This window comes from Pan troglodytes, chromosome 12, assembly GCF_028858775.2.
Source record: "Pan troglodytes isolate AG18354 chromosome 12, NHGRI_mPanTro3-v2.0_pri, whole genome shotgun sequence".
Lineage (NCBI taxonomy): Eukaryota > Metazoa > Chordata > Mammalia > Primates > Hominidae > Pan > Pan troglodytes.
The window spans coordinates 53,701,500-53,726,955 of NC_072410.2; the positions used below are offsets into that span (position 1 = coordinate 53,701,500).

General features: G+C 40.1%; 1 protein-coding gene across 5 annotated transcripts in view; it reads right to left on the reverse strand.

Moving 5' to 3' along the window:
* ANTXR1 (ANTXR cell adhesion molecule 1) overlaps nt 1–25,456 on the reverse strand; it is a 236,365-nt gene that overhangs the window by 207,781 nt on the left and 3,128 nt on the right. For all 5 annotated transcript variants that reach the window (XM_525774.8, XM_054677938.2, XM_054677939.1 and 2 more), the window contains exon 2: nt 1,515–1,586. In XM_525774.8, coding sequence (XP_525774.4) covers nt 1,515–1,586 — 72 coding nt within the window. The remainder of the gene's footprint in view (nt 1–1,514; nt 1,587–25,456) is intronic.

A 25,456-nucleotide genomic window follows, 5' to 3' on the forward strand; every position in this document is an offset into this window, starting at 1 on the left:
GTTTTCTCTTATAAGCCTCATATATAAACTAGGGTTCAGCCAAGGTTGGTGAATTGCTACGGTTGCACAACGGAACTTAGATCCAAACTCACATCTGCCTGACTTCAAAGCCTATCCCACTAGACTCCTCCACTTCAGAGAGAACAGAAGCCCAGAAGAGCCAATGAGACACAGAGCAGTTACTGTGAAGGGTGTGGAGGCAGACTTGTTTTATATCACTCCAAAGGACCAATGGCTGCGAGTGAAGAAAGGACGTCTTGGCTTAATGACAAAAAGACTTATGAAAACTGGAATTGTCCAACTATTGGACTTTTGCCTCAAAGGCAGTGAGTTTTCACCAGAGCTATTCAAGTAGAGAGTTACACAACGCCTCCTAGGATAGGCTGGGAAATCTCATTCCTTTTAATTCCTAGTTTCTATGATCCTTTCAAACATTTTCTAACACCACCCATGTATTTGTTTCTCTCCTTTTCCTGTACTTTTTCTCCCTTCTGTCCTCTCAGCATCTGTTTTTCCTAATCATCTGGGTTTAGATGCTTCCTGCTGCAGCTTCCAATTTTTGGCATAACAGACAAGCTACCTCCTAACCCTTTCCCTCCAATTAGGCAGGTAGGTATGTGCTGAGGTCAATAACCAAATTTGAGGGTAACATGTCTGTCACTACCCAGGGCTTAGAGGATAACCTGTATTCTGAGACAGAGAACCTTACTCAAAGAAGAACTTTATGGTCACTCCTATCAACTGGAAGACTCTATGGAGGCCATCAGCATGAAGTGGAGCTGTGTTAGAATTTACGATGATCAGACCAATTTTACCAAAGACTTTGACAGCTTGCTTCAAGCACTCTATGAAAGCTATTACTGTTGTGTTATCCCTTGGAGGCTGTACACAGCGGGGTGAAGTGACCTCATTTCCTTACTACTAAGTCCAAGACTCCCATGATATTTGCAGTGACTATGTTCAAAACTGCATTGCCTTGCCTGGGAAAGTGGTGTTGAAAATGCTCAGAGGATTCTACCTGATAGTACACACAGCTAGAGAGTGACCAATTGTCACATTTTGCTCAGGACTAAGGAGGGTTCCCCTTAGGATGTGAGACTTTCAGTGCTAAAACTGGGAAAGATCTGGGCAAACTGGGATGAATTGTTCATCCTACACACTGTACACCCTACACGTGAGTCCAGCTAAAATGTGCCAATTGCTGCTGCATGATGCAGTGTGCAAGAAAAATGTTAAAGGTAATAAGAATAGGCTATTCAACAGAGAAGGGAGAATGCTAAATATTTTTGGTCTCGTAACCAGATTTGGCTCCTCCCAAAAACATAAAGCCAAATGTTACTCTAAAATGTGGCAAAGATGAAAACAAAGCAAACAGTCTCTGGTCCGAGATCTGAGAGCCCAACTTAGTCAAAAAACATCCCCAAAGTATGTAGTAATTAATAGAATAGCAAACGTGGACTAGTTTGACTCATGACAGAGAACTACAAGTGAACAAAATGCATAGTGTTTCTCACCTGATGAATTTGTGAGCCAACTGTTCCACAAAGTAATAGATTTCATTCCAGTGGTGCAGCACACTTCCTGATCTAGGAAAACAAAAGCAGGTGTTGCGTGACTCAGGTGTTTATTTGTCTTTACCTTGTATTATTTATCTTCACATTCTGTCATTTTACATTTGACCTCTCCAATAACTGGACTCATTACTTGAAACTTCTGTAACTTTGGAAATTATTTGAAAGGCTGTTTCAACTTTCTGTTAGGGTTCTTTAAGATGTTGTAAAAGAACTCCCCCAATCTCGCACTGCCCCCACCCCAAATCCACACACCCAAACCCTGAAAAACAACAGCAGCAACAACAAACGCTGGGCCCAAAGAGATTCACAAGTGAGTTTTGCATCTTCGAGAACAGCTATTTTTGTGCTATTAAATTATTTCTCTGATTAGGGAAGAAAAACTATTCTAATCCATTTAAATGAAATTAGCACACACGATAAACACATCCCCTCCCCAAAGAGTCCAACTTCATTTGTAAATATAGATGCAAAATCTCTAAATCATATTAATGAAATGAACACAGCAGGAATCCAAAAGAATAATAATTAATTAATTGGTGAAGTTTATTTCAGGAAGGTAGTGATAGCTGAACATTTAAGGAAATCTAATTTAGTCGTATTAATAAACAAAAGAAGAAAAACGACACAGCTTTTTGTTATACGAAAAAGGAATCCTCTTAGTGACAAAAGAAGGAAACTGTTTCCCTAGGACATACGGAATCATGGGATTTTAGATTTGGAAAGGGGCTTCTTTATTTCCCAAGTTTGACTTCTGTTTCACTGGTACCATTTCCTACTGCTTCAGTCAGCTTATATTTTCCATAGTGCTCATATTCAGTTTGTTGCAATGGCTCCGATTAGTTTTTTCTATTCAAACCCACTCTTTTTAGTAGCTGTGATGCCTCCTCCCTTTCACCTAAGGATCAATTTCAGGCAAGCTCTGCATTTCTGCTTGCCATTCTAATAACTGTTGAGGTTAGAGTTTGCTCTTTCTACTCTGACATTTTGTATTGCAAACATTTTCCACTGATTTCTGATGATTTTTATTTATTATGCACTCGTTTACAATTTTAACATCCAGAGAGCTATTTGTTGCTGTTTTTCCTTTGTTTCAAACTATTTTATAGAGATTTAAGAGGACTTTTTGCTTTCCTTTTAATGGAATGATAGTCACAAGAATTCTCATTCTGATCGGGTGTATTCCATTTCCAGGAGGACAATTTATTTTTCTTTGTCCCATATCCAGAAATGATATATCTGTCTGACCTGAAAAAGTGGTATAATATGCTCTGGTCATACCATTAGATACTCTGTGTCATAAGGATGTCTCACTTTCCTCAAATTAATCTAGAACTTCAATTCTGGAGAATGTACATAGGCATCTTTTACAGAGATAGTCATTGTTCCACTGCTAGAGAAAAAAATTATAAATCCACCAGTACACAATTTCTATGAATATATTCACATACACATTCTTATTTCTTTAAAAAAATGGGAAAATAAGTTAACATTTGCTCATTTTATGTGGAGAACGCATGGGTGTTCATTATATTATCCTTTGTTCTTTTTTGAACAACACAGATTGTCTAGAATCTTATAATAGGCACTGTAAAAAGGGTCAAAAGCAATGATTCAATCCTGGATTCTTCTCCTCATACAGGAGATATTCATTATAATTATGTTTTTGTGTGCTCATCTTGAACCCCACTTTGGCTAATTTGAGATGATATTTGGCATAACCAGAGGCAGGAAGATTATACTGGGGATTTAATATTTCTCATTAACTATTAAAAATAACATCACCCAGCACTACTCTAGCTGCCTAAGGTGCAGAGATGGCTAAGAAATGGTGCTTTCCCCTCAAGAACTCAGAGATGAGAGAGGAAGACAGAAGAATTAATATGTAACCTGTCATGAAAAGTGCTGCAGTTGAGGACTGTGCATTTGGAAAAAAGAAAAGGGGAATGGCTCTCTGTGCTGGTGCAGGCTGTGAAGGGGGGTGGTTTTTAATCCCATTCTTGAAGGACAGGTAGAAACTTGTGAGGAAGACAAGGGGAGAAAGATCATCCTTGGTGTAAAACATGGAAGTTGGGGAAGAGCAAGTGGTTTCATGGTGCAGCACCATGCAGCCTGTAGAGGGGAGGTGAGGAGCTGGGGAGATGGGGAAGGGATCTGGAAGGAGCGTGCCAGGGTCCCCTCCTGTCAAAAGCACCCCTTTGTCTATTCTGCTCACTCAGCCTTTATACATACTGCATCTGCTTGGGATACTCATTGTCCGCAGTGGCAAGCAACTCTTCATTCAAGACTCGGGTCAGTGGACGCAGTGGTTCACGCCTGTAATCCCAGCACTTTGGGAGGCCAAGGCAGGTGGATCGCCTGAGGTCAGGAGTTCGAGACCAGCCTGGCTAACATGGCGAAACCCCGTCTCTACTAAAAATACAAAAATTAGCCGGGCATGGTGGCACATGCCTGTAATCCCAGCTACTCAGGAGGCTGAGGCAGGACAATCACTTGCACCGGGAGGCTGAGGTTGCAGTGAGCTGAGATTGCACCATTGCACTCCAGCCTGGGCAACAAGAGGGAAACTCCATCTCAAAAAACAAAAAAACAAGCAAACTCAGGTTGGTCTCTCCATGTTGCTTTTAACCAACACGGACAGGATCACTACCTTATGCATAAGGCCCTGCCTTATGCTCTCAGGGCCACCGTGTCCACCTCTCTATCAGCATCCCCTGATACTGGGTGGCAATCGGTCTTAAAGAAATTTCCCTCCCGAGCATTACCTGTTTTTTGAATGAAAGAAAGAAGAGCATGAAGAGGAAAAGCCTCCATTGCTCATGGAAGCTTCCTGATCTTTTGCCAACTGAACCTCAACTATTCTGCCTTGGCTTGGATAAACAGCCTGGGTTTGGGACTCAGATGGCTCTCGCCAATTCCCGTGACTTATGTGAAGTAAGAAGCCTTCCCAGATGGGCCACTGATTCTAGGGCATAGCTGCTTGGTGACTGGGCCCACATGATCATCAGTAGATCTCTGAACTGAATGGCATCTGGAGTCTCCCACGAGCTCACCAGAACTGCATATCCTAGCCCTGGGCTTAAAGCTTTAGAAATCTTCTTTCATAAAGACCTGGCCATCCCCCTGGACAGGGTTCACTTGTATACTTCAGGTCACATAGACTGGTCCAGGGTGCCATCCTCCAGCCATAGGGTGGATGCTCTGGCCCTGGGGGTCCTGGGTGGTGATCTGGCAGAGATGGCCCAATGCTGTCCAGGTGCTTCAGAAGATATTCCACATGACTGCCTATAAGCCATTGCCAATCCAGAATTCTACAACCCTTTTCCACTAGAATCAAGAGATTTCCTTAAAGACTGGCCATTAGTGGCCACTTCTGAAATGCGATGCTGTGTTTTGGTCCATACAACCAGAAAAATTAATCTTTGAAATTCTGGTTACTGAGGGGGTAGGGTGAGATATCTAATGATTAGGGAGGAATCTCCAAACCTCCTTTATCCCATGTCCAATTTCCTCATCGGTAGAGAATTTCTGCCGGGAGGAATTTACACTGGGAAGATGGTTAATGGGTACAAAAAAAATTAGAAAGAATGAATAAGACCTAGTATTTGATAGCACAAGAGGGTGGCTATAGTCAATAATAATAAAAATTTAATTGTACATTTAAGTGTAACTTAAAAAGTATAATTGGATTGTTTGTTACACAAAGGATAAATGCTTGAGGGGATGAATACCCAATTTTACATGATGTGCTTATTTCACATTGCATGCCTGTATCAAAACATCTCATGTACCCTGTAAATATATACATCCACTATGTACCCATAGAAATAAAAGAATAAAATCAGGAAATTATACTAGGAGGAGAAACAATGTGTTGGTGAAATAGGAACTCGAATTAGAATTGGGAAACTATTATTGACTCCCTGTTTAAGGAGCAAGAGTTTGAAGTAAATCCTTTTTGTGTTAATATTTCCTCATTCTCAAGGAGTGGCCCTATTTCACAGCCACAAATTAATTTGCATTCCTTTACTTATTGAAAAGTGTCACCCAATGATAATTCATACTTCCAACTTTCTTAAAACATGTCATTTTCACTATACTTCTATCTGACTGATGTAAAGTTTATACCGTTTTGATGTTCACCTGATTTGTTGATGCCAGATATAGGGAAAGATCCAAAATATATCCTTGGGTGTTGACAAAAGTCTACATCCATCAAAACTCTTGCTAATGGGCAAGAGCTGAATTTTCTGAAGAAGAAAATAAAATGAGAGCTTTAAGACAAAACTGGAGGCAAAAAGGCAATGACAGGCTTGCTCCTCTGCTAACAGCTGCCCTGTCGCTGCTGGGGTTTGTCACTTCATGTATGTAAGTGATCGTTCTTTACACAATTATTTAAGCCTTAACCAAAATATACACCCTTTGAGCCACGCTGGAGATGTACATAGCCTGCCTCCTCAATCATCAAAGGTAAAACCACAAACTTCTAAGATTCTAGGAACCAAACTGGGTTTGTCTTCTCTGGGTTACCCTGGGATTCCAAGGGGCCTCAGCTACTAAAGGAAAAAGAGAGTAAAGGGTTATCTCGATCTGCACCTTGGACTCCTTCTACTCTTTATTTCTGAAACTTCTTAACCCACACATGCAGGCATTGTCCTAGCGCAAGATCAAACCACCTCTTGGAGAAAGAAAGAGCCCTATGTCCGCTGCTTATGGTTTCAGCATGGCAGCAGACTTGTTGGGGGTACTGCTTATACTTCTTTAACCCAAAGCCCCAGTGGCAGGAGGCTTACCTGTCTGATGCCACAGTCCTCTCCCCTGCCTCACCACCACCCACCAATCCCAGCTGACTTCCTATCCATGACCACTGGGACCTCAACCAGACCCCCACCCCGCCCCCCGCTGCCTTCTTCCATAGGGATGAATTTGCTGGGTCTATGACTAAGTTTAGACTTTCTGTTGAAACACGTATGTCTCACCTGCACTTGGCCTTGTAACTGATCTTCTGGTGTGGAAACTGCCCTAGTAGCTATTGCCAGAATAACTGACTCAGGGTAGTTCAGACCCTGGGCTTCCTCTCAATCCTGAAGACCTAAGTGGACTCCTGGTCACAACCAGGTAGGTGTTGGCTGGGGGAAATGGCAGAAAGTGGATCCAATTCCAGTTTCTTTCCACCCTACAATGTATAGAATATGCCATTAATCATGTCAGTCTCTTTATAAGTCAATGACCTTAAACTCTGGCTATGGAGTCCTGATACCATCTTCAGATAGTATGGCCCATCCAGTCATTATCACCAAAGCTGCAGTTGGAAATTAAAACCTTCTAAGCCCAAATATAAATAGTACTAGAAAGTGTTTCATTGGACTCTGTTGTAGATTTTTTTTCCAGAACTGCCTTTAACACGTAACTGCTGGGCAAGCTGTAGTCACAGAGAGTTGCAGTGCCACGTTCTAGAAATCAGTGGATGGAAAAGGTCCCTAATTTCGACTCCATTAAATCCTAACTCAAATGCAGTTCTAGCCCCTGAAGGCTATTATAGGTCAACTTGGTCTCAGGATGGCACAGAGGGTCCAGACCTCTTCTTGGGATTTTGTGCCTGTGTTTCACTGCACAAATCTCAGCAGAATTTGGAATTCAAGTAGCCTCCCAGGAATTCTGCTTGAAGATAGTCTTACAGAGTTCTGTGCTTGAAGATTCTTTCAATACTCTTGGGTATTGGGTACTCAAAACCAGAGTCAATGCCCTCCCACACTATCATCTGACTTGGCCTTGGAGAAGGACTCACTAGACCATGGGGAGGGAAAGCCACCAGTCTTCACTACTAGACCCAGAAGGTTGTTGCTGAAAGCAGTTCCAGAGTGTCTTTCTTATTTTGGTTTTTCTATGCTCTCTCTTGTGTTTGGAACATGATAAGAAGTCAAGAAATTTTTGTGACGTTGCACTCACTGTGTGTTCCCAGTGCAGGATTCTGCATGGAACCTGACACTTCCCTCTGATTATTGTTTAATTACTTCCAAGGGTCTAATATGCAAAGAGTAGAAGCAAAATAAGAACTCCGAATCTCATTCTGACTTGTTTTCTGAAGTGCATTCTTTTCTGTTTATGTGAGTTTCCAAACCTCCCTGTGGTTAAGCTCCTTAGAAAACACAGGCTCTTTCCATTAGCCACACATACAACCAGAGTCAGAAAGAATCAAGTTGGCCAAATTGAATTTAAATTATCCTCCCTTCTTTTGCACACAGATTAGAATAGAATAAAAGGGAAAAAGAAAGTTTGCAGTTGGAACCATCACCAAGGAGTCTTTTAATCCTGGAAGAGCAGAGCAGCTCTAAGGATGGAAATTATAAAACTGCCAATTTCTACTTGTCCTTAGCCCCACCCAGTTGAAGTCACTGATGTCCTCAGCAACCCACTTGGGTCCCAATCCTGGAAGGATACAGACATGTTCAGCAGCTTCAGGCGCATGTAAGTGGGACTCACACTTGGTTCTGCTGTCAAAGACCCTGCATTCATTTGCTGTTGTGCTCCCTCCCCAGCTGCTTCCAAGGAAAAGAGTGCCCTTTAGAAGACAAGTCAGAATGAGATTTGGAGTTCTTATTTTGCTTCTACTCTTTGCATATTAGACCCTTGGAAGTAACTGAACAATAATCTGAGGGCAATGCCTTCTCTGCTTCCTCCTAGCCTTGCCCTGTCCTCTGACTGCCTGGAGTCTTAAACCTGGCCCAGGCCTTCAGGCTTTGTCCTCCTAGTACTGTTTCAAGTCACAGCCATGCCTCCCTCTTGCTCAAAAAGCTTGACCTTGACTTTTGCCTCCACTCCAACTTCTTTAGACACCAATACAGACCCAAACCTAGTCACTGAGCACTGTACTTTGAGTTGGGGCCACCCGCCCTGCTCCTGTCTGTGTCACTGAGACCCCAGGACAGGGTGCCCAGCCCCACTCGACTGACTTGTGATGAAATATCCTGTTAGTATATCTAACTGATGCCTATGGAAACAATGATTTTTAAGCTGCAGAATGGAATTTATTAGTGATTTGGGAAAGCAATGTCATGGGACATTGCTAACATTAAAAAAATAGAATAGAATAGAAATACCAGAATATACTGCATACAGTAACAAAAAGAATGTTATGTGTTAACTTTTGTTCAATTACACATAAGTATTGTATATGTACTGTGTCAAGATATAAAATGTATTTTTCTTGTGGATCATGATCAAAAAGCAAAATATGCACTCCTTTCAACTCCACTCTGCCTTTTTCGACAGGCACATGTGCACACACACACACACACACAACACATGTACACCAGGAGAACCCTAAAAACATTTTCTGATATCAACTATTGGTACTTTTGGTGCAGATTCAACACAAAAGCACTGTTGTTAAGAATACAGACAATGGGTTAGTAACCCAAAAGGTATTTCCCATAATTGAAATGCACAGCTGCGGCTCCGTTTCTCACACTCGCCAGATTCACAGAGATGAAGCCACAGTAGCCACTTTGCATCCCCCAGAAAGATCAAAGGGGGATGGGTCAACATCGTAGGGTGAGAGTGGCTGTGGATGATGTCACTTAGGAGGAAGTGACTCAGAATGAGGGCACCAAGGGAGAGGGTTTACAAATATTGTATCACAAAAGCAGCAGGTCCATTGTTGGAAATTTTGGGGGGGTGGGTAGAGAGGAGGGAAAGACAAACAAAAGGAAGAAAATAAAAATCACCCATCATCCCACAGCTCAGATAGAACCATTGCCTTCACTGCAATGATTTTACTTTCAGACTTTTTCCCAAGCATCTTCACTTTGTGTATTTACAGGTTATGGTCTCTGCTTTTTTCACTTAATGTCATTATGGTTATGAACAAATTTTTATTTCATTCACTAATCCTTCCCAACATCACTTGTAACATCTCCATTTTCTCCACTTTATAACTTGTATAATTATGACTTTATAATAGCTATAATTCCTTTTTGTACATTGAGTTGCTTCTACTTTTTCACTATTATAAAAGAATTCTGATGAATATTTTTTAACAATATCTTTACATACATAATGGGGGTAATATTTTGAACTTTGTACTGTGCTTTTCTCTTTAGCAACTGCACAGAAAGTGACCCTGGTCAGTCGGAGACATCCATCAGGCAGGAGCCACCCTGGAGCAGTGGGGGATTCTGTTTCTCCAGCAGTGATGCAGAAAAGGGGAAAAAGTTAACATTTTAAATTCAAAATATGATTTTTGCAGCAAGACAACTGGTTTGGAAGCAAGACTTTGTCAAAGAGAGATTTTCTAAATTCCTTTAGCAGTTAAAGAACAAAACTTGGAGGATTAAGATCACAATATAAGGAGGACATAATTTCCTCTTGTGTCATTTGGTGAAGAAATCCATGCCTTAGGGTAGGCAGTACAGCAGAGGGACAGAAAGCCCTTTGCTATCTGAGGATTATGAAAAGAAAAGAGAGAGGGAGGGACAGATGCTAAGAATGAGGGGTTCATGTTTGGCTCTCTAGGAGCCAATTACCCTATAGACTGTACCCACATCAATGTAATTAGACTGTGCAGTGAGGGTGGGCAGAGGAAGGACAAACTGATTTCACTATTGTTTTAATTTGGATGTATTTAACTATAAGCCATAATTTTTTCACATTTATGGTTCATTTTTCTTTGTATCAATTAAGATAAGCTACATAATTTGCAGAACCTAGGGTAAAATGAAAATGCAGTGTCTCTTGTTCAAAACTTAACAAAATTCAAGATGGCAAGATGGCCCTTAAACCAAGGGCCAGGCCCTTTGAAATGAGAGGCCCTGGGTGACTGACTGCACAGGTCCCATGCCCATGAAGCTGACCCTGGTCTCAATATTTTTGGCCCATTTTATATTCGGTTGCAAATGTTTTCTTAGTCCAGGGGTGGGCAAGCTTTTTCTGTGAAGGGCCAGACAGTAAATATTTCAGGTTCTGGGGGCCATGTGGTCTCCATGGCAACTACTCAACTCTGCTTTTTGTAGCACAAAAGCAGCTATTGATAGTACATGAACAAAATGAATGTGGCCGTACTACAATAAAATTTTATTTACAAAAACAGGCTGCAGGCCATAGTTTGCCAGCTTATGTCCCAGACAATCACTTTCTTTCAGACTTGTTTTTTTCTAAATTTCTGTATTCACTGTCATGTCTTTCTCATGACAAGATAATATACAAATCTGTATTTTTTTTCCTGATAGCTGAAGTTTTGGTGTACTTTGCTATTCATTTCCTGTTATTTATTGCCGATAATGCAGACTGGAAAAATTGTGCCTTGGGAGATATATGGAGGCATTCTTTGTGACCTAATAAATATTTCATGGGCATTTGAAAGGAAAGTTTATTCTCTGTAGGGTATAGGGTTCAAAATATATTTTGAATATATCCTTGAATGCTTAAGTATTCAGAGATGTCTTTCAGATTCTGCTGAGATACAGTTTTTATCTTCAGCAGTCAAAAAAATTGGAGTTATCTTACACATTTCTCAAATATTGAAGCCCTGTTGCATTCCTAGGATAAATTTTACTTGGTCTTAGGATATTATTCTTTTACTATACTGTTAGTTTTTTAACAGTATGTATTTAATTTAAAATTTAAAGTTTTTATTCAGAAGTTGGTGGGAAGTTTTGTGTATGAAGGTATTATCTTTGGTAGATATGGTTATTAGATATATGCTAGCTTCATAAAGTGAATTGAGAAACTATTTTTTCCTGCTGTCTGTATGCGTTTAACACTAGTACTGAAATTTTCTGTTCCTTGAAGATGTGACAGAACTTTCCATGAAACCAACTGGTCCAGAATCGAAGGACTCCTTCACAGAGACAAATCCATCTCCTTCAAATACCCAGATTCTATTGGTGAGGGAAAGGCAACATTTGAAAGACTGAGCATTTTACCTAAAGGGATTTTAAAAAATCACCACAATGGACTATTATCACAACTTGGATTCAAAATTTATGGATTTCCCTCCCTCTTGCTACCCAGAAGGTGGACTTGGAAGAAAAGAGGAGTTTGGGAGCTAAGAATAAACCGCATCTTCTTGCATATGTAAATGTAATATGAGTGATTTTTGCTACCTCGCATAAAAATTTTACATTTTTCATTTTCTCTATTGACAATCCATTCTTTCAGTTTTATATTTTGCTACAAAGTCTCACTGATGGCCTTATTATTGACTTCTTAACTTTTCTAGAGCCATTCCTTCTGTTTCTTTTATGCCATGTCTTTTTCTTATATATTTTTTCATATATATTTTCCATTCCGATGTCAATATTTTTAGGTAATTTTTTCAGTAAGTAATACAATTTTAAAATGTGTATCATTTTAAAGCCTGACTAAGGAATTTTAAAATCACATTTCACTCAAAACCTTATAATTATTGAGCTTTTTTGGAACATTTAATGTGTAGAGTAAAAAAACTAACGCCAGTCTGAATCTCACTTTCCTTTTTGTTGAGCCTATTTTTTTTTCTTTGTTGGAAGAATGTAGACTTTTCTATTCTTATATTTTAAGAAATTATCGAAGATTGTACAAGTTGTAGACCATTTAAAAAAACTAATTAGGCTGAGTATTTTACCTAAATCTTCCAAATCTAAAGACTCCAATCTTTCTGCAGCTCAGGAAAATTATCTTCCTTTATTATTATTTTTTATTGTATCTCTTATAAGTGTTCTCTGTCCCCAGAATTGTTATTGTGTATATATCTATATCTATATATATCTAATATATGTATATTAGATATTAGATATCCTGGATCTAGTCTTTGACCTACTTTTCTCTTTACTCATTATTTTATTTTATTTGAGACAGGGTCTTGCTCTGTTGCCCTGGCCGAAGTGTAGTGGTGTGAACTTGGCTCACTGCAATCTCTGCCTCCTGGGTTCAAGCAATTCTCGTGCCTCGGCCTCCTGAGTAGCTGGGACAGCAGGCACGCGCCACCATGCCTGGCTAATTATTTTTGTATTTTTAGTAGAGATGGAAGGGGGGGGGGGTCTCAACATGTTGCCCAGGCTGGTCTTGAACTCCTGACCTGAAGTAATCTGCCCATCTTGGCCTTCCAAAGTGCTGGGATTATAGGTGAGAGCCATCGCACCTGGCCTCTTTTCTCATAATTTTAATCTCTGCATCCTTTCAGCTTAAGTTCTGAGGAATTTTCTCAAACTGTCCTCTGATGAACTAAATCTACTTTTTTGTAATATTCAATGAGGTGGTCATTATTTCTAATGGATTTGAATATTCAGAAACAGTGTATTTTTTCCCCCAAAGCTTCTTATTTTCAGCTTGTTCCTTTCTCATGACAGACTGGTTTTGTCTGTTGATGCAATATTATGTCAAAATTTATTGAAAATACTATTTAGACATATATTTGCTAAAATTGATTCAATGGTCATTTCCACTTCTTTTGTGTAATAACTATTATATTTTATATGTTTAAACTTTGATTCACATTTCAGATAATTTCCTGAAGAAAATTATCCCATTCCCCTTTCAGAAAGAATCCATATGTATCTGAAAATGCTTTTTTATTTTTTTTCATGTGTAAGTGATATCTTGGCTAGGTATAACATTTTAGTTCATAAATCCATCAGAATTTCTTCATCAAAAATTTTATCCATCATAAAAGATTAATTGTGTCAATCAAAATTCACCGTTTAATGTTCAGAGCCTTCGCAGGTACCATGTGTTTTCTTCCCACTTATAAAGTTCTTCTTTTGTCTTTTAAAGATTGTCACCAGGAAATGTTTAAGTATTAGTGTTTTTTAATGAATAATTGAGATTATCACTTGGTGAGCCTACTTAATCTGCATTTTCAAATTTTTCTTAAGTCAGAAGAGTTTTCTTCTATTAAAGCATTGAAAGTTTCTTCTAGACTATACTTTAGCAATGCAAAGTTATTTGGTCCTTTGAATAGCTATTTTTTTCATTCATTATTTATCATTTTATCATTCATCACTTTCCTCTAGCTGTGTTTTCCTCCTCAAATTATGAGAATTCCTTAAACATGCCTGCATCATTTATTTCATTTTCTGCATTGTCTGTTCTGCTCTCTACTGCTTCTTTGGTGACTTTAAATTTTTCCATATTATTTTATATTTCCTTAACTGTTCTAAGTCCCTTATCTTCTCACTTCATATTTTTTCTCCTGTTTCACAAATTTACTGTTTTATTTAACTTAATTGAAGTCATATGGTGCCACAATTGACCTTTTTTTTGCTACTGAAAATGCTTTCCATAAATATATTATTCTTCCACCTCAGGAATTTTGTTTAATCACTTATCTTAAGGTGCTAAACTTTTGTAGGCCCTATTTTCATCCTTGAATGTGGAAAGGTATAACTTGGCTTGGCATTTGCTTCCAAAATAGCTTACACACACACACACACACACACATACACACACACACACACACACTTGCATCATCTCACACTTATAAACTTCTCTAAGGAATTAATCTGGTGAAAAGGAGTTAGTCTTGATGGCTAAAGTAAGATCATGTTGTTGTTCCATCAGTTAGGGGAGAGTGGGGAATGGAATCAACCCCAGTCATTTCCACAAAGGAACTTCACCTTTGCAAGGTTTGTTTGCTTGTTTTGGACACAGTTACATCATTCCAGCTTGCCATATGTAGGGGATGCTTTGGCCTGGCCTCTACTTCAGGTTCACATTGTGCTATACCTGGCCTCATCTTGATCCCCAGTACATCCACATAATTAAACACAAAACTCTGCCGTTTCCCTGGAGGCGCGCGATCTAGCGGGAGGACTCAGCAGCGCTGGACAGGATCACAGTCATGGAGGTGCCTGGTTTTCATAGGCATCTCTTGTGGCTTGGTTTCCCCTTTGACCCCCACAGAGCAGCTGCCACTGCATGATGCTGATGCCCAACAGCAACAGGGCTCCAAGGGGATGGTTCTCATCTCTCTCAGGTCCCCACTCGACTGCAAACTCACTTCCAGATCTGGGATTATTCTAGGGGCTCCTCACTGATCTTTCTCTCCATATTTTTTTACAATTTGGCAACAGAGTTGAAAGTAGACCCTGGCTTGACCTCTTTCATACTCAGTCCGTCTGCTTTATTTCTAGTGAATTTCTAACGCATGTGTTGCATGTCAGTGTCAACGCCCTTAGTCTCTGGACCTGATGCAGCGTCTCCTAGACACTTTCTTCAGGCTTTTTCTTTTGGGAGATGGGACAGTTTTAGATGATAGAGGGGAAAGGAATGAGGGAGAAGCTAACTGTTTATGCTCCAGATGCTCCAGATCTTTTTCTGAAGTCATAAACTTGCTTTCTCATCTCCCATTAAGCCCCTCAGCTCATTAATTTTTAGTTTCTGCTCTTATGATGCCCCAAAACAGCACTTCCAAAAGTCACCAATGCCCTTATTTCTGCTAAAGTATATGGCTTGTTTTCAGTTCTCATCTTGCTGGACCTACTTATAGTATGCCACATATTGATCAGCAAACTGATATTTGAGTGCCTGGTTGGTCCTTTGTAGTCTATATAAAGATGAATAATTATGACACTTGACATTTACTGAGTACTGACTAAGCAGCAGGCATTGTGCTGGGCACTTTACATTCATTGCCACTTAATAATAACAGCTAGCATTTCCAGTGTGGCCAACGCTGTTCTGAGCACAACCTTATGTGACACATACTATTATTATCTCCCTTTTTCCAGATGAGGAGACTGAATTCATAGAGAGGTTAAGTAGCTTACTCAAGGACATACAGCTAGTATGTGGTAGGGCTGAGATTTGAACCCAAGTGGTCTAGACTTAGAGTCCATGTTGAAGTCCATGCTTGTCCAAACGCTATGCTCATAAAGTCTTTCTGGGTTTAACCCTGTGCTCTTAACCATTAGGCAACACTGCCTCCCCATGGAAGGGTCAGGAAATGTACAATTACAGTTCAGAGTGTTAGGTGCTAAGATAGTGAGAGGTATTAAAGAACTTCCGCTAATTGTTACGGGAATTTGGGAGTGAGGATTCCAGAAAAGACTTAAAATTAGAGCACTTAAATGGAAGCAGGAGTGCTGAAATGGCTGCCCATTTTAATGGAACAAAGTGTGCAAGTTGCTTTACCTGTTTGACCTTCAATCCCCTTTCCTTTTGATATTGCCTTTTACAATAGTTAATAATCAGGATGACCATATAATTTAAAATCCAAACTGAGAAACTTTTGAGAGTAAACGAAGAAGACATTCATAATTATGCTGGGACAACAAGCATAGACCAGGCCTGTCCTGGGCAAATTAGGATGTTTGGTCACTCTGTTAACAATGAACTTTAACGTTTATTTATGCTTAGTGTTGTCTAATAGCATCTGAAGTTTCATTTTACCTTATATTGTTTATTATTGTGACTGGTCTAAAGTTACAGTTAGGAGTCTTCACTTTTCTCTTATTTGCTATAGAATTCTTATTTGCTATATAATTTCTGCAAACCTGGAATCTGCATTATTTTTAACGTCCAGAGTGATGGTAGGCTGACTATGATTCTGATCATAATCCTTTTGCAATCAAGATGTTGGGAAAGCCATCTTCCAGGAGGTCTCTACAGGTATTTATTAATTAGGGCTGCATATCATTAAGCATCAGGGGAAAAACAGGTCAGGTCACTGGATGAAACCTCATAGGACAAACACTAAGGGTTTTTCCTCTCCATCTCTTGAAAAGGGACCACTCCACTGCTTGTCATGCAATATGAGTTGTTATGGGTTTAGGAGATTCTGAATAAGGAAGGAACTTTGAATGAAGAAATAACATAGAAAAGTGGTTGTTCTTATTATTATTATTTTTCTTACCACAGGGAGCCCGCAACTAGTAATAGAAGGGGACCATGTACTAGTAATCATCTCAAAGGATAAATGGAGAGGCATCACCTAGGTAAAGATGGGTGTGGTGGTGAAGGGCATTAGAGCCAAAGGCAAGAGAGGGCATGGGTTAGTTTGGGGAACTATGCAGTACAGTTTTTTGAAAATTAAAAAGATGTGGGATATGGTAAGATATGAAGTTTTGGAAATGCATAGTGACCTGAGCAATAAGGGTCTTGCATACTTTGCTGAAGAGTTTACACTTTATCCTGAAAGAGCTTCGGAAATGTCTAAGGGGTAAGAGGTGAGAGGGAAGATAGTAACGACATTAGATTTGTGTTCTAAAAAGATCAATTTTAGAATTGATTGTCAAGAATACAAGGTGGGGAGAGGGGTAAAGAAATGAAGCAAAGAGACCAATAACTGGGTGAAAATGGTGAATGCCTGAGCTAAGACAATGACAAGGTAGAGAACAAGGTCAACCTGGGAGAGATATGGCAGTGGATATCATCAGACTTGAGTGTGAACAAGAGATTACTCTCATATCTCTGGCTTAAGTAGCTGGACTTACAGTGCCACCATTCACCAAGACCACAAATTGAGGAGGAGATGATTTCAGGAGAAAACATCTGAATGATCACCCCTTCCCCCCATTGAAATTCTGTCCCTCCTTGCCTCACTAATACAATTCTTTGCTGGTTCTCTGACTGTTCTGCTTCTTCTCAGCTCTGTTTAATGTAATTTCTTCTCTTGCCCAGACAATTCCTGTTAGCAATTCCTTTGGGTTGGACTTTGGCCATCTTCCTCTTCAAACTCTACCTCTTCTGGGCATTTAAAAATCCTGATATTATCTTGATATTATTTATTATCCCTACCTGCATTTTCAACTATTACCCTTGGGCTTACAACACTCAAGTTTTTATTTTCAGCTCCAGGGTATCAAGCTAACTGCCTACTCAACATATCCATGCACATGCCCTACATGTTCAGACTTAGCATGTCCACACCAACTTCTCTTTCCTTCTGATGCCTGCTCCTTACTGTTGCAACCCTTTCCTCTCCCATTCACTCTCAGCCAGTGGCTCATCCAATCCTGCTGATCCTTAACACAAAAGAGCCCCCAGTCTCATTTATTATTTTTTTCCTTCATCCTCACTGCAAACATAGATGATAGATATGTATTTCTAAAACACATACATAAGCTTGACACTTTTGTCCTTAGAAACCTTTAATCTCATAACCTATTCCTGATGGAATAAAATCCAAACTCTTTCCAGATTATTTCCCTGTCACACTCATATTACAAAGAGTATGTGTTCGTTTGCTTTCCCAAATGTTGCCTTTTTCTTTACTTTGTCACCTGACAAAATCCTGATCAACTTCCAAGTTCCAGATCCAAAGTCACCTCCTCTATGAAGCCTCCTAAGTCCCTCTCATCTCAACCAAAATTAAATTATTTCACTGTTTCTCCATGTCTTCTACAAAACTATGAGCTCCTTGAGACTTGGCACTTGTTTTAGGCATTTTTTGATTCCAGAACTCTAGCACAGCTTGATAAATATTGAATTGATATATTCCTTATCCTAGCCAGGCAGTACTGCTTGGAATCTATGGAGGTATCTCTTGTTAGAGGACCATATTCTGTTTCTGCACTAACACCACCACCACCATGACCACTGCTATCATCATCATCATCATCATCATCATCATCATCATCATCTCCACCATCTCCACCTCCACCACCATCACCATATCACCATCACCATCATCACTACCACCACCATCACTATCATCACTACTACCATTATCATCATCACTATCACTATCACCACCACCACCATCACCATTATCCTTATCACCATCATCATCTTCATCACAACTATCAACATTGCCATAATCACCACTATCACTGTCACCATCACCACTACCATCACCATCATCTTTATCATCACGTCCACCTCCACCACCATAACCATCACCATCACCATCTATCGTCTCAGCACTCATGTGCCAAATGGTGAATTAAAGGTTTTAATCTTTACAACACTTTTGTGAGGCAGACATTTTAATGCCTATTTTATTAACAATACTGAAGTTCGGAGAGGCTAAATAATTTGCCCAAGGTCACGATGCTTGCTGAAGCGTTGAGCTGATATTTGAAGCTGCAGATGCCTGATTCCAAAGGTGGCCTTCTTAAGCCCTGTGTTAAGCATTCCCATGAGGCACATTTCATGTAGGGAGACTTATGAGAAAGGAAGCAAAGGAGTGTCCTGGCTAGTAAACATCATGGCTTAAATGTATATGTACACACAGCAGGACCTGGCAACACTGAAGGGCAAAACATGGCCTCTCAGTGACCTTTGCTCTTCTGCCTTCATATGGTGTGTGGTTTCTTCTGCCACCATCTAAAATAAGAGCTCTGCCTGTAGCCCAGCTCCAAGGTGTGTGCTGCCTCAGCTATATCCTCATCATAAGGCCATAAGCATGAGCCATCATTATGGGGCAGCTTTTCTTGTCTTCCTGTTCAGTCTTATGACTCACTGAGGGAGGGACCTGAATCAGAATCACCTGGGAAGCTTTTCCAAAATACACGTCTGCCTCAGGCCTCTGAAGTTGTGATCTGGCCCTTGGTTGAGAACCTCAGTTTAGCATATTCATTCCCAAGGTCTACAATTTCCACTGGAGCTTTTATCATGGAAGCCTCCCAATTTCTTCCTTCAGACAAATGCCCAGATGTGGTTCTTGGATGCTAGGAATCAACATCAATGGCATACCCTGCTCTGCCCTGCCTTCTTTTAGTCAGGAGTTCTCAACCAAGGTGGTACCAACCTTAGAAATAAGTATAGAGGCTGTTACTTATTGGTCATCACAATGACCAGAAAGGCTAATGGTATTTAGAAAGCAAGGATGAGGAATGCTAAAGCATCCCACAGTCCATCACAATGAAACACCGTCCCATCAAAAATGCTAACAGCACCCTCATTGAGAAGCACTAGTAGGAGCCCAGATACTCTTGATTCAAACTCAGAATCAGCCCCTGCAGTGTACAGGCATCCTCTGAGCTCTGCTGCTGCAGTGGTCTGTGTTCCATGGGCTGCTGTCTTTCCCCAGCCTTTCAAATTCCCTCATATTCCATAAACTATGGAAAAAGAGAGTTTTATCTTTCAAATATATTCATGTAATACTTAGGTGGCAGGAGAGCATGTCTAATCTCCATTTCTACTTTCCATTTAATCTAATTTAATCCCCGGCCCACCTCACTGAATATTTCATCTAAAGTATGCAGAGAATGGGGACGGGAGGAAAAGAGAAGGAGCTATCATTGCCTCTTGGGCATATTTGAAACATCACGTCTGACAGTAATTCTAGGTTGATGAATGCTGTATATCCAAGACTTGGCTCAAAACTGACCTTTCTCCAGAAGTCTTATCTCTTTATTCTCTCTCAATGGCTACTTCTTTCTTGCTTATTCGAGCCAAAGCAAGCTATAATTATATGTTTTCAGTAGAAGCTTTTATTGTCCACCCATATCTGGCTTTCCCTTCCATCGAGGCACATGGAGGATTATTCTTCAAGTCTTTTTCCATAAAGTGAGGCTATCTGACCAGTTCTGACCAACAGGCTGTGAGTAGAAGGACGCACGTCACTTCTGGCTGGAGCACTTCATGGCCAGCGAGACATCATCTAGCATTCTCTTCCCTCGCAGCCTTGATGGTGGCAGGAGGTATCAGGAAGGGTCTCCACCAGCCTGGCTCCCAGAACCATCACCATAAGAAGAGCCCCGCTGACTCCTATCAGACATGTAGTATATGCAGAGAATAAAACTTTTGTGGTTTTGTGTAACTGAGATTCGGGGGTTATTTGTTATCACAGCATAACCTGACCTACCTTGATTGATTCAATGTTCTTTTGCATATTTAGATTCTTTTTAACTTTGTGCATAGATTATGAGTCAGAGGGGCTTGGGTTTGAGGCTTAGTTTCACCATTCAGAGTGACCTTGGGTAACCTCTCTAAACCTCGGTCTCCTCATGTGTGAAATGGTAATGATGACTGTACAGACCTTATGGGGGCTGTAAACACTAAACAGGGTCATACAGGCAAAGTGTTTACTATAGTGTCTGGCAGGTAGCAAGGGTTCAGTAAATGTTACTTCTTATTTCTTACTGATCTAAAATTGACTTTACTTGGCCCCTTTCCCAAATCCTCATTGAAGCCTTTCGCTTTGGCTGCCTAGAGTCCTTCTAACACTTTTCTCCATAAAAACCTGACAGCCTGGGACTTCTTCCTGTTTATTTTGCATTCCTTTTACCTCCCATAGTAGGACATTGCTTGCAATAGGCATTGTTTCATCCACACCTGTATTGGAGTACACACTTGTGATCAAAACTGAGTATGTCATCTATGCCAAATGAATGGAAGAATCTGCTGAGTCATATTGGAGAAATCTAATTACTTTTTCAGTATGAACCTGACGTGTCTGAAAAACATGTCAACAAATGTTCAAATATTCTCTTTGTCTTTTATTGCAGAGTAATCAGTGGGAGAGGCGAGATCCAGTCTCTTGGCCGCATACCAAACATAGACACACGTTCTAAATTAGCATAGAGCAAATCCCATTTGCATTTATGTGACAGCCAAGTCTCCCTAATTGATCCCAGAATTTGTTTCTGGACCACTAGGAATCCTTTAGCATTTGGACATAATTACAGGTTATCTTGGGACAGGTGCCTTCCTCCAACACTCCTTGACACTGAGTTTAACCAGGTCTCCACAGCTAAATAAAGTAGAGGTAGTTACTTGGCTGACCCAGACAGAAACACAAAACAAAACAAAACAAAACAGTTTTGCCTTATTTATTTTTATTTTTGACCCATATGCCAAACCATCCAATTTGCAGGCAGTTCTACCAACTCTTGCCTGGCTTCAAAGGGCTTCTCCAAATGTGGAACTTAATTGGAGGAGCATTTAAAACCAAGCATTAAGTCCACCTCAATACAAAAATAATAATAATAAAAGAAATTCCTGGCCCCTGATAACTATTTTTCTGATGCCCTTTAAAATTATTATTGTAAAAGATAGTGTGGCGATTCCTCAAAGACCTAAAGACAGAAATACCATTCGACCCACCAATCCCATTACTGAGAATATACCCAAAGGAATATAAATTGTTCTATTATAAAGACACATGCATGCATATGTTCACTGCAGCACTATTCACAGTAGCAAAGACATGAAATCAACCTAAATGCACATCAATGATAAATTAGACAAAGTAAATGTGGTATATATACATCATGGCATTTTATGTAGCTATAAAAAAGGAGATGATATCCTTTGCAGGAACATGGGTGGAGCTGGAGGCCGTTATCCTTAGAAAACTAACGCACAAACAGAAAACCAAATACCGCATGTTCTCACTTGTAAGTGGGTGCTAAACAATGAGAACACATGGACACATAGAGGGGAACAACAGACACTGGGGCCTGTCGGAGGGTGGAAGGTGACAGGAGGGAGAGGATCAGGAAAAATAACTAATGGGTACTAGGCTTAATACCTCGGTGATGAAATAATCTGTACAACAAAACTCCATGACACATTCTTATGTAATTTCTTTTTTTTTAACATCTTTTATTTTAAGTTCAGGGGTACATATGCAGGATGTGCAGGTTTGTATGTACCCCTGAACTTAAAAGTTGAAAAAAAAGAAATTAGAGTATGAAATGAGAAAAGAGGAGATAAAATTGTTATTTGCAGGTTATATAATTATATATCCAGAAAACCCAAGAGAATCAACTAGGAAATTATTTGAAACAGTAAAATAATTCACAACAAAATCAACACAGATACTTGTACTCTTTATATGTCTAAGAGCAAACAAGTTAAAATGGAAGAAAATTTCCCATTACAATAACCAAAATGATCAAATACTTAGGAATGAAATCAACAGTAAATATACAAGACTTATATGAATTAAAATCCAAAAATATAAAAAATATCTGATTGTAGCACCTTCAAGGTGCCTTCTATTGAACTCTTTGCTTTCCTTATTCAGAGCCAATTTTGCAGACACTAAGCCATCTTCCAATGTATTTCTGAAAATAAGCTACATCTGTGTGTTTTAGCACATTTACAGACTTCAGTTTCCCTTTTCTATCAGATTCAGTCTGAACAAATTACGAATTTATCATAATAAAATGTCCTGAACACACCTTAAAGTCTGACTCATCAATGAACCCCCTAGATCTCTGGAGCATTTCTCTGGGTTGCAGGGGGTTGGAGTTCCTGATACTTTCCATCAACTACAGCTGATTTAACAGCAGAGCAGTAGCTCCTCAATGAAGTAACTTTAATCGCCTTATGCACCATGATTTACTGAAACTCTGATGCGGGGATTTTGAATTCCTGGAATCTACCCAGTTCCTCTAGTTGTATTGCCATGTGCTTCTCATTATGGCCCAACTCTACAGGGAAGATGGGTGGAAAGAGCTGGTCTGGGAGTCAAGGGCAGACACTGTCCTAGCTCTGTCGTGATCTAATCCTAGGTCCTTGGGCAAGTCACTTAACCCAGTGGACTGAACAAAGGTTTTCTTATCTTCAAATTAGGGACAGTCATGCTTCGCCCTACCTACCAAACAAGGTTGTCTTTGGGACCCTTGTGAGAGAGCATGAGTCTGCAAGACTCACACAAGTTCCCAATCCAGTATTTCTTTTGTGAGATAGTAGTTGGGAACTCAGAAGATATTTTCCCAGAAAAAAGCCAGTACTATACCTGATGGTGAAATTTCCAGCCTAATGCTACAAAAATCTGTCTGATGATCCTGTCCCTGGAGTACAACACATAACAGTGGTCCTGCAAATCGGCACCAGCAGGGCATCATCCAGGTGTGGGTGCTGTAGTTGGAACTCTGGGGGAGTGGTAACATGGAATCCCTTTGTACAGTGGAAGAAAAAGAAAATTGGTGCCGAATAGAAGGGAAATGGCAGGGGGAGTCGGAGGTCTTACGGGGAAGGAGCACATGGTGAGCCTGTGGGGGGCCTTTAGACATATAAGGATTTATTAGGTGCAGAAAATGAATGACAGGCTGTGGCTTTGGAAAGTCCTATAAATAAAGCTGCTCAGCATTTACTCCTGCCCTCCAGCCCACCATCTCCACTCCTCCTGCTCTCTTTCCCACATTCTATTTTTGAAGTCTTCAGGGCACACATAACATAGCCAGCCACTTGAGATTCACGACGCAGAATCCACTTTCTCCATTCAAGTGACTAATAGCTCCATGTAAAATAGGCCAATATGTAATACATAAACATATACGTAATAAGAGAGGGTGGGGGGGTGCTGTGAGAGAGGGAAGGTAGTTACGTCTGTGGGTTGGTCAAATGGGTGCATTCATCTTGGAAGATCCCCTGGAAGACTTAAAAGAGGCTAGCTGTTTCTTTGCTTTTTGTTGAACCGAGCCTTCCAAATCTAACTTTTCAAATCCCCGACTGAATTCCCAGCAATCTATTTTTCCTGACTATAACCAGAAAAGCATGTTTAAGTGAACATGAAATTCCATCAGTATAAAGCCTTGTGCAGCCCAGTCCACCAGCCCAGTCGCCAAAGCCACTAATAATGCCCTATTGTGTTACTGTGGTATTTTCTAGGTTATCATTATGAAGTCTTTGCTCCTGGTTGAGAAAATATGACGTTCCATTAAATGTATAATCTGGGTTCCCTCCAGGCCAGAGATGCAGCTTGCTTAAAGCTGAAATGAGCTGAGATTTAATGTCATGGAAAAGAGAACCAGTTGCAGGGGAAAAGGGAGTTGCAGGGATTGGGAGAAGAATGGTGGATTCAGTCCCCTATGATCCCTCGGTTTCAGACTGTAGACAGTGTCTTGCCAGCCAAAGGATCTAAGAAGCCCAAGGAAAAAATGAGTCAGCATTTTTTCACTTTCCACTCTGGCTGTGGTTGGGTGCTGGACAGCACTGTGTGAGGAGGTTCTCTCTAGGACAGAAGATCATGTCTTTAGCGACCACCCAGGGGTCTGTTTGCCACCACTGCCTTTTGGCCCATCCCCTAGCTCTGGACTCATCAATCTCATAAATTAGCCTGGATCGAGGTGGTAAGCTGGTGGAGTGTGCACTACCACACCAAGTTCTAGCAAGTTTTTCATTCAGCACAAAAATATCCTTCTCTTCCAGCAACAGAACAGCTAAAGGAAGTCAGAGGCATCCACTTGAATGTTTGTAAAGGTCTCCCCACCATTTCTTTTCCTGGAGCATTTTTGGGTCCCCATTGTGCTTCAGAGAATCCTATGATGCACTCAGACATTTACTCCAGGATTAAATATAAAAGCAGCAGCATCCTTTACAACAGCAAGGGGCTTGGAAGTGAGCACACTGGTTAGAGACCCACTTGACATGATTTTTAAAACAAATTCAAAATAACTTATTTTTGTTGAATATAAAAGTAATGTATGTTCAGTACAGAAAAATTAAGAAAAACATGTAAACAAAATTTAAAATTCTACCTGCTAGAGACAAATAGTAGTACCATATTGGTAAATAGAGACATACACATGTGTGTGTTTAACTTTTTAAACAGGTGGAATCATAACGCAGATGACGTTTGGTAATTGCATTTTCATCTAAAAGTGTATAGTATATTAAGAATTATGTATTTCTCCTAAAATAGCTTACAAGCTTGTATAACATGCAATGCAGGTTCAATACTATGCATATATCATACCTTAGTAAATCCGCTGCTGTTAGACACATGAAATCCTCAGCTTTTTATTATAAACAGCACCTCCATAAACATACATGTAGGTACTTCTTTGTGACTATTTGGATTTTTTTTCTTTAGGACATGAAATTGCTCGATGGAAAGGAACACCCCTCATTTTTTAAAAGCATTTGATACGTGTCGCAAAATTATCTTCTTGTCTGCCCTATCCAGTATGGTAGCCACATGTGGCTATTAAAGTTCAAATTAGTTAAACTTATATAAAATTAAAAATTCACTTCCTCAATCGCACTAACTACATTTCAAGTGCTCGAGT